The 10,630-nt window shown below is 41.1% G+C and overlaps 1 protein-coding gene across 1 annotated transcript; it reads left to right on the top strand.

Moving 5' to 3' along the window:
- Nucleotides 1-754: 754 nt before the first annotated feature.
- Nucleotides 755-8,165, top strand: LOC146376684 (putative G-protein coupled receptor 21). Its single transcript, XM_084946816.1, has one exon. It carries the CDS (start codon nucleotides 1,746-1,748, stop codon nucleotides 2,814-2,816), a length of 1,071 nt encoding a protein of 356 aa, XP_084802942.1. The 5' UTR covers nucleotides 755-1,745; the 3' UTR covers nucleotides 2,817-8,165.
- The last annotated feature ends 2,465 nt before the right edge of the window (nucleotides 8,166-10,630 follow it).

Genomic DNA, 10,630 nt, shown 5'->3' with positions numbered 1-10,630 from the left:
GTTGTTGTGTCTGGAGTTATTATTTTAAATGTTGGCAGCTTCACCTGCTGCTAAGCTGCTTTTTATTTATAAGCAAAAACCTTTGGGTGGTCTTTACTGAAAGCCTGTTACTTCCTTCAATAAAATTAAAAAGAAGCAACACTAAAAGCCAAACTCTTTGTAGAAGCAGGTCACCACTTGGCAGGCATCTTATGATGGATTTTCTTCTCTTAATTTGGAGTTTATTTCAAACTTCAAATTAAGAGCAAAATAAGCTTTTAACAAACCCGCTACCCTCTGGAAGTTAATCGTCCGTTTCCCGTTACTGTGTTTTCTCTTATGACACGTCTGCCACAAACACTGTTAAAAGATCTCCCTCGGTGACTCACATTAGCGGATGTGAAGTCTATCAAGCAGCCATGCAATCAAAGTCTCACAACCTTAATTTCAAGCATCAACAAAATCCAATAGATGCCTTACAAAACAAATGATCCTCACACCGATGTAATTTGCACCAGGCCATAATCATGATTTCTGCTTAACATTTGTGAGTTTCTTATGGATTTTAGATATTTTGTTGTATATATAATAAATTTCAGTTGCTCTGAAGCTTATTTAAAAACTTTTCTTTCTCAGTTCTGTAATTGTGGTACAGTAAGAGTGGTGTCACTGGGAGGCAGAAAGAAGTAAAAAATTAAAACGGACAGAGGAGGAGGAGGGGAAGCGAAGTGTGTGTGTGTGTGTGTGTGTGTGTGTGTGTGTGAGAGAGAGAGAGTGAAATGAGTGGAAAGGGAAGGAAAGTGTGTGTGTGTGTTAGAGCGAGAGAGAGAGAGCGAGCGAGTGAGTGAAGGGGGAGGAGAGGAAAGCAGCAGTGGCAGCGCTGCATCATCACTGTATCGCCACTACAGCAGAAAGGAGAAGCAGTTCACCGTCTACCTCCTTCATCTCTCTCTGTCTCTCACACTCATGACTACACATCTCTCCATCTTCGCACACACACTGGAAGTCGACCAGCCGCCACTGAGCCTGACAAGAAGAGCTCCCAGTGACATTATCCATCACCTTTGGATGTTTGCCCTGCCTGCCTCCAGGATTCCAGGACACTGTCTGCTCATGAAAATCTGTGTTTCAATGACCCACGGATGAGGCTTCTACCTTCAGACGTGCCGTTTGATTGGACCGCCTTGACTTTCTTTGCTGAGGAAGCATTCAGTGCCGGCACACAGAAGCTGCTGGGAATTTTGGGATCGTTTTCCTCTCCCTGCTTTTACCCTTTTGCCGGCATTTGAAGAGTGCCAGTGGATGGCTCTTTTTATTTATTTTTTCAATGTTTTAATTGTTTGGTTCCTGCCCGCTGGAGAACAGTGCTTACCTTGGGATTTGTAGTCAAGGGAGGGGGGTATGATAAACAGCTGTGAGGGGGAGGACGGGTTGCACTGCACCACTAGACGGGCATCTCTTGTCCTACATTGGGGAATTTTTTTCTGCCTCTCGAGGTTGCACACATGCACATATTTCACCCCCCCAGCAGCAGCAGCAGTGGCCGGCTGCGTTTTGCATGCACCAATGGATTACTGCTACTTTAAGGACAGGCTCGCTGCCCGCTGAGGGAGAAAAGATGCTGATATAGAAGAACAGGGGCATGCTTTGTTTTTGGAGCTGCAACTTCAGGGTTAAAAAAAATAAAGAGACTTGGATGACAGGATGATGGCTGCGTTGAGCTGAAACCGCCCCCTTCTCCTCCCTCCCTCTTCTCCAGTCCAAACATGAACTCTTCCTCTGATGCGAACCAAAGCGGCTCTCCCTCGTTCTGCCTGCTGGGCTCCATGGGTTACTCCCACAGCATGGATACCTGCGTGCTGGAGGTGGTTGTCATCCTCTTCCTCACTGTGCTCATCATCGCTGGCAACCTGGTGGTGATCTTTGTCTTCCATTGTGCCCCGCTGCTGCACCACCACACCACCAGCCACTTTATCCAAACCATGGCGTACGCTGATCTGCTGGTGGGCGTCAGCTGCCTCGTGCCCTCGATGTCCCTCCTCCACTACCTTCGAGGCCTGAATGAGGAGCTCACCTGCAAAGGATTCGGCTACATGGTTTCTGTGCTGAAGAGTGTTTCCATGGCCTCGCTAGCTTGCATCAGCGTGGACCGCTACATCGCCATCACACGACCGCTGTCGTACACCACGCTGGTCACCCCATGCCGCCTGAGGGTGTGCATCGTGCTCATTTGGGTTTACTCTGCTTTGATTTTCCTGCCGTCGTTTTTCCGCTGGGGGAAACCAGGTTATCATGGGGACATATTTAAGTGGTGCGCACTCTCTTGGAAAACCAACCCGGCATTTAGCACCTTCATTGTGGCGCTGCTCTACGCACCAGCCGCACTTACTGTCTGCTTCACCTATGGGAGTATATTCCGGATCTGCCGGCAGCATACGAGGGAGATCTCTCAACGCCAAGCCCGCTTCAGCCCGCAGACCGAGGGTGATAAAGGCGAGCGGGGAGAGCGTTGCGAAGGCTGCCCGGACAAACGCTATGCCATGGTGCTCTTCCGCATCACCAGTGTCTTCTATGTGCTGTGGATGCCGTACATCCTCTACTTCCTCCTAGAGAGCGCCGGCCTATATCACCACGAGGTGGCGTCCTTCCTCACAACATGGCTGGCAATCAGCAACAGCTTCTGTAACTGTCTCATCTACAGCCTCTCCAACAGCGTCTTCCGTAAAGGTCTCGGCCGCCTCTTTAGCCCACTGTTTCCTTCCTGCCTTGGCTGCACGGAGGCCAAAAAGGCTCCAGCCCCTGTCAGCCTGAGACCAGATCCCCGATGCCAAATGTGAGCTCTGATGAGCTTTGACTTGGATGGATTCGCTCCTGTCGCTTTGGAGGCATCGGCCCCCCTGTGTGTGCTTTGCTCTCTACTGCGTAGCATGACACAGGTCTTTTTGGTCCTGCGGTGAGCACAGGGAGGCGCTTCTGCAGAAGCTTTCTGGTCGTTTTAAGAGGATGATTTTTGTGGAAAAAGGAGGCTGTGTCATTCCTGCTGGGACTTTCTCAAATTCTCTCTGTGTGATGCTGCTCTTTCATGGCTGCAGGCTGATGACACGGAGATAATAAGTTTGACACTGATGAAGAAAGTTCAGAGGATTTGATAAACATGCCTCACTGCACTGATTTAATGACTCCCAAATGCAAAAAAGTATAGCACAGTGTGAGCTGGGCTGCCCAATCCACTGAGATGCAAAAAATAATTTATTAATCTTTTCAAGCCTGACTGTAAATCTGTAAATTGTCTTGGTTCTTTCAGGGTGGAAGTATGTGTTGCAAAAAATGTTAAAACACTTGAAGCAGACTTCTGATCCGTTTCCTTTGGGGAACTCCAGATGACAACGAGTGTAGGAAAAATCATTCACCTTAAAATCGTCACATCATCGGCTCGTGTGTGGGTTCAAAATGCACAACAGATGGACTTATTTCCCAGAGATTAAGAAGATTTAGGAGCTTGTGTGTGTTTTATCAAGAGGATTTTTCTCTCGGGTGTTAGTGAGAAGCTCAAAATCTGAAAAAGCATCGGATTTCACATGAAAAAGTTAGCTTTACTTTTTAAACATGGCCTGGAAAGTTTTTCTGCCAGCAGACAAGAATCCTTGTTAAAGAAACAATAGATGATATGATTTATTCTTGTGTTTCATCCTCAGGTTTATCAGCGGTTCTTTTTGTAAGCCTCTGTGCTGTCTGCCTTTGATCTCAGCTGACAGAGTACAGGTCTTTTAAATCAAAAGGCACATTGTAAGGTAATCAGCTCATGACTTGTAGTGCAGTCGGTGTCGATAATGAATCAGCTGTCTGTCAGGATCCTAACATCTGGTTTCAGCTAACTTTATTGCTCGTGTTTCTGCCCTCTTCCAGCAAGAGGGATATCACCCAGCTTTACGAGCCCGACCTCGCCGTGTCAGGGGTCAAAGCCTGTTTCTGAGAGCCAATGAGTGCGTTTCTATTTTTTCTGTTTTTTGTTCTTTGGTTTCATGTAAATACATGTAGAGTATCAATATTTAAACAATGGCTAACTTCGGGGGTTTTATTGATTTATTGTAGACCTGCGGGATACCAGATGATCTTGTGGATCAGTTGAAGCTTTTTAAGATTATTTATTTGCCACAGAGGTCTGACATGCTGCACCTCTGGATTGGAGCCACTTTTTAAAAAAATAATTTAGTGTTGAGTAGAAGGAAAAGCATTTCTTTGTATGCTGCGTTTAAAAACTCGCAGGACTTGTTTTTAAAGTCACAATGAAATTTCTGAAAGCATCTTGACAATTTGACTTTATTGTAGTTGGACAAAGAAGAGGGAATGGGATAGGTTTAATAATGATAGGAAGGTGCCGGTAATTTACCCATTCACCATGTGTTTGCTATTTGCCAGTGACCATTACACAACAGCCTGATAAAAGTTGGGTGTCACAGTGACTTGCACAAGTAGGATGGATATGCAAAGTGGAAGGTGACTGCAGTCTTCAAAAAATTTTAAAGAATAAACAAAAACTCATCGATGGTCTTGATGAACATTTGCACAGAATTCTGGGAACCTGTACCTTTACTTGTCAGTCATTTCAGAGCAGGTGAGTGGGTGGGTGATCTTTGGAGAACAGCTGAATGTGGAAGTGTTGTTGTAAAGTCATTTTGCTTCATATGTCACCCCTAGATGGCAAAAAACAAACAAAAAAACATTACAAGTATTTCATGTATAAGAGTATTAGACCAGAAGCCACACACGTTTACTTACTGTCTTTCTGGGATTTAGGTGGTTTGTTCTCAAAGGTAGAATCAAAGTTTTTTTTATCATATGCATTTAAAAGAAATGTATGTTTTCATGAAAATTGCTTGCAAAACTGAATGAAAATCCAAACTGCACTGGCTGTACTCGGCTGTAGTTCGTAGTGTTTTTTTTTTAATTAATTTATTGGCTCATTTAGAAGAGCTCACATTAATAAACAGAGCTTTAAATGAGCCAAAATGAAGCTGTGCCATGTACTGCATTCTTTGTGAATGAGAAACTACACGACCGTTCAAACAAGCTAGCCACAGTTTGTATTAGCAAGTGCTTTTACTGTGTTTATTTGAATAGTGTCCGGTGCCGTTAATAACCTCAGATGCTGAACGAAACAGGCCTTTTATTTAAAGCAAGCACAAAGAAAGGCAAGCTTTTATTTCTCTTTTTCTCCAGCATAAGTGATGGTTTTCAGGTAACAACTGTTTCAGCTGAAATACAACGTTGCCTTAAGTTAATAGGAAGTAATAACTCTCTTATTGGGCAGAAGTGTGAAATCATATTGAGCTTTTCCTCTTTTTATAATGCACACATTTGTGTAAATGTGAATGGTTGTCAAACCCAGTATCCACCCCACCAACAGTATATGAACCAAAATCTCTATAAACAAACCTTAAATATAATAGAGAATAAATCATAACATACATATAACACCTGGAGATGCTTTAATTTGAAATAGTTACAATAAAAGTCTGTCCATTTCTTAACAAGCCTTTTACTTTGAAATATTTGCAGTTATACTCGAGCAGTAACCCTACAAAGCTAAAACATGAAGTCACATTCCTGTAATGGCTCATTGTAAATTTGAAACAGTAACGAGAATAACACCATCGACACAATGCAAAATGGTTTACTGGACACATTTGTTTCATGTAATTTGTACCACAAGATCCTTTCTTGAGGGAATCGGACCACAAATAGAAGCTAAAGCATTTGAAAGCTTCTGAAAGGTTCTTGTCACGAACATCAACAGCTGTCAGATAGAAACTGTGCTCATGCAAAGAAAAGAAATCAAAATAGCAGCAAAAACAGGAAAACGTAAAAGTAGCTTTCACTGCTGGAGACAGTTCTTAAAGTAAAGGGAGAAATGATGATGCTGAATTGGAAAACTGTCTGAGATACTGGAATGATCCAAGCTGTTAATGCTAATGTTTGCCAGTTGCTAATTTTGTAATATGGTTGCAAAAAAGGTTGTTAAACATGGCTCCGGGCATGAAATTTCACTTGATCCACCTCCAGAGATGCTACATAGCTGCTCTCCACCTCTGTGCACAGAGGAGCAAGGAGTTTATTTCTCACTTTCAGCTCGAAGACAAAGACCTTAATAGTTAGAGCACACCGAGTCACGATTATCAATGTTCACATAAAGCACTAGATTATTTAGCCTGCTGTAATTACTTACTGGTCACAGGTGGTTTTAAGTAACTGCATTTTCCATTTGTCTCGATTCTTTTTTTTTTTTTTTTTTTTTTAATTTTTTTGACTGTTGTCATGTGTAATCAAAGATAACAGTAGGCCTAATAAGATACTTGCTTGACAGTAGCTTTATAGGTTGTATCTCTTGTCTGTTAAAAACCTCAGCCACCTCCCAGTAATAATACAGTTGCTGCATATGCATGCAATTACTTGGTGATCAGTTTTCTTAAGTGCTTCTCAGCCTCCATAGAGTGAGGTGCAGGGAGCAGTCTAACACAGAGAGGCATGTCTGTGGCAAGTTTAAAATCACTAGTTAACACATAAAGCACACCTTTGGACTGTGAGAGAGCATGCAGACTACACAGGTAGGCCTCTAGCTGACCAGGAAATTTGAACCCAGAACCGCCAGTAAGACAATACTGCAGCGCCTCAATTTCAGAATCAATTTGCAAACTTTAATAACTTTATGATCTTACAAATTCTGATTAGAATTGGCTCCTGTAACGTTAATTTGTACAGCTGCTTGATTCATTAAACTGGACCCTAAGCTGTGTATGCAGAGTTGGTGCCTTTAAGAACGTTTGTAATGGAATAATCTGACAAATGATATAGTTTGCAGACTGTCCAAGAAGTTTGTGCTTCAGTTTTGGTGAGATTCTAGCATTTTATTTGTCTGTTAATTAACACTAATTAGCAGGTGTCTGTGTTTACCGCTCTACCCCGACTCCCAAATAGAATCACTCCAGGCTCAAGAGTTAGTCTTAACATGCAGACCCAAAAAACTGAGTCACTATGGTTGTATCCATCGTATATTTATAGTCTAAACTTCAGTTTGTCTGCTGTTTTTGAGTAAATGTGCTGTGTGTAATTAACAAATAACATTTTTCTGAAGAAACATGCTCTTAATAATACTTTAGTTCACATATACTCTGAGTATACATGCGGTTTTATTGTCTTTGATGTCTTAAATATTTTTATGTCCATTTGGTCGTTTTACTGTTAATTATGTTCTCACAGTGTGCATGGAAATAAATGAGAACTATAAAATGTTTCAACGAGAGAAACGTGACACTGTTAAAATCATTATCATTACTACTCTTTTTATTTCATTGTGACTTTAACCAGTGTTTAGTTTTCCAATAGAAACACAAACATGCCTTTTTACCATGGGGGCTGAGGCGCCAGAGGTCAGATCGATGTCAGGGTTCAGGGTTCAGCTGCAGGGATTTCTGGAGACTTCCCTGAAATGTTCTGTTTAGATTTTTAGCACATTTTTCTGTCATGCTATTTCGTGGCGTTCTGTCTACAGAATCTGCTTTGAAATGTAAAATGTTGACATGTCGGACGCTCCGGTTTATTTATTGCAAAGGATGCTTCATCGTCAGACTTTACCTGCATGATTCTGGTTCAGTCTGGATCAGTGCGTCTGTCTCATGATGCTACTGAGAGAAATTTACTGACTGTGCTCCTTGTCTTCTAAATACTGTTGCATAACACAGATGGCTCACTCTGTTTTTTTGATGATGGCAACGAGTTCAGGAAACAGGAATGACCTTCTCCTTTTCCTGCTGTCAGGAAAACATCACATTCATCTGCCAAAAGTGACATTTTTGTCATTAGAAGTCGTATGATTACGTCGACGAGTTCCATGTGCAAAAAACAGATATTTTAATTAACATGCAGATCTTTTGAAGTCCTGATATTTTCCTTGACAGCCTCGCAGTGCTGCTCATCTGTGGGAGTGGGTGTGATGCAGCTTCCAGCTTTCACTCGAACAACAAATCACTAGTGGTAGCAGAAAAAAATCTGAATGAAGGGCTTTTAATGTTGTTACTCTGGTTGAACTGTTTGCTTCTCAGCTTGTGACCCAAACTTTGAAAACCTGCTGAACATTATTGTAAATAGAGGTGTAATTGTCTGATTATTAAAAAGAGATTTTCTGTTTATGTGGTTTGGGATTGATTTGATATGCAAAATCCTTTAAATGCACCATCCATATTGTAGTAATGTTGGAAAAATCTAAGCTAGCTGAGGTTAGTTATTAGTTCCTTAACAACTGTGAACGAAGCATTGGAGTGCAACTTGCTAGTTTATTCAAGGTTTTCATGTTCGGGTTGAACTTCCTGCCACCATCCAAAAGTCTACTAGACTGTATCTTCAGCACAAATGATTCTGTCTATATATAGCATATGCACTGCATATTATGACATTCTTTGAATTGCACATAATTTATTACTAGTGCAGTAGGAAAGCCTTTACTGGATGCAATATGCTGCAATTTTATGGTTTTACAACAGATTTGGTATAAAGAGTAAGAAATTCAAACATTGCACAGCGAGCCATCTATCTTCTCACCGGATGGCTTTGCAAAGTTTGAAAACTGCACAGAAATGACCAGTAATTTACTTTTTAGAAATAAAATGCACTACCATTATATAAATAAATAATACATAAGCAAATTTTTAGTTTACTTTTTATTCTACATGTGGAGGTTTTGGACCTTTTTTTAAGAGACACTTGAACTTGCACTGTTCATATAAACAACAGACTGAAGAAATGTGGAAAATGTGGAAAAACTGCACTTATTAACCTGTTTTGAGAATAATATTTGCTTTATATTAAAAGTTGTAGCTCTTGTCTGTTTAAAAAGAAATAATCTCTGGTGCTTGTGCTCTGCCAACTTCCAATAATAATACAATTGCTGAATGTGACACACACTTAATACTTGTCTCCCAAACTGATAACTTTGGAATCTCAGACCATCTAATCATCAGTTTTCTTAACTGCTTCTGGCTGGAATCTCTCCCAGCTCCCAGAGTGAGGTGCAGGGAGCAGTCCATCACACGACTAACACGGAGAGGCTCATAAAAAGCAGACTTTTGGACTGCGGGGGAGCATGCAAGCTACATACATATATGCTATGTTTGGTATACATCTTTTTTTTCCTTGCTAAAATTAATAATTTAGTATCATAGAGTGATAATGTTAGTAAAGCAGAAAGCTACTCGTAGTCAGCCAGCTATCACTTTCAGTTCAGTTCAATTCAGTTCTATTTTATTTATATAGCACCAAATCATAACAACAGTCGCCTCAAGACTCTTTATAATATAAAGACTCTACAGCAATACAAAGTAAACAGAGAAAACTCCAACAATCATATGACCCCCTATGAGCAAGCGCTTTGACGACAGTGGGAAGGAAAAACTCCCTTTTAACAGGAAGAAACCTCCAGCAGAACCAGACTCAGGGAGGGGCGGGGCCATCTGCTGCGACCGGTTAGGAAGGAAAACAGGACAAAGACATGTTGTGGAAGAGTGCCAGAGATTAATAATAACTAATGAGTGAGTGAAACAGAAACACTCAGCAGCCTAGAAGTATTGCAGCATAACCAAGTGAGCCACCTGATTTAGCCCTAACTATCTGTTTTATCAAAATGAAAAATTTTAATTCTAATCTTAAAAGTAGAGAGTGTGACTCTCTCCCGAATCCAAACTGGGTGCTGATTCCACAGTAGAGGGACCTGGAAGCAAGTAAGCCTGCAGTCTTAGAGCAAAGTGTTTTCAGCACTCGTTCTTATATAGCGCTTATAGAAAAGTGCTATATAAGAACCAGTCCATTTGCTGTGTTATGCAAATTTGATAATGGTTACTTTATTAGCTAAGGTTATAAAGTAATTTAAGCCCCTTTCCATCCACAGGAGGATGGAGGAGTGAGACCTCAGTGAGTCAGACACTGGCGCAGTTTACCACGCTAATTGCAACAAATTTCACCTAACGACATCCACTAACCTCCACTCGCAAACAGTCAGGGAATACACATTTTTCCCTAGCAACTGCAGGTTGCCAGGGCGTAGCTGACCAGTCTCTAGGCCTATGTGACTGGGGCTCTAGCTGACCTTATCCACTTAAGACAGTAGTTTACTGTTTAGCATGCAATTCTTCTGTGTCAGTGGCTGTGATTGTTTTAAAGAAAAAGATAGATGACTTCGCTCCAGTTCCTCCCACTGTACAAAAATGAAGCTTATGAGTCTGCTCAGTAGTTATTTGGGATGGATCGGTGGTGATTTTTCACTGGATTAGATTCCTGCACGCACACCTGCTCAGTGTGACCATGAACACGCCCCCAGCACGTGTACTTTACTTATAGTCATGATATTTCAATAGTTACTGTTTAGTTTTTTAGTTTTTCTTCATTATAGGCAAAGAAATGGTATCAATTAGACACAGGCCACAGAGGTACTGTAAATATAAGATTTATTTGAAAATTAAATCTTTTTTTTGCCTTTTGATATATTAAACATTTAAACTTTAAAAAAAAAACGTTGCATCACTGCATCCTCTGCTTGTTTAAGCTTTTCCCCTCAACTGTAAAACAAAGCATGTAAAAAATGTTAAAATATTTTTAAAGGACA

Source organism: Perissodus microlepis, chromosome 12, assembly GCF_051167445.1.
Source record: "Perissodus microlepis isolate ML-2025 ecotype Zambia chromosome 12, ASM5116744v1, whole genome shotgun sequence".
Taxonomy (NCBI): Eukaryota; Metazoa; Chordata; class Actinopteri; order Cichliformes; family Cichlidae; genus Perissodus; species Perissodus microlepis.
The sequence above is the reverse complement of the archived record's forward strand: the minus strand, read 5'-3'. Positions and strand labels throughout refer to the sequence as shown.

Bases quoted from the DNA above. Each gene is read 5' to 3' on its own strand.
- LOC146376684 (XM_084946816.1), top strand. From the start codon at position 1,746: ATGAACTCTTCCTCTGATGCGAACCAAAGCGGCTCTCCCTCGTTCTGC.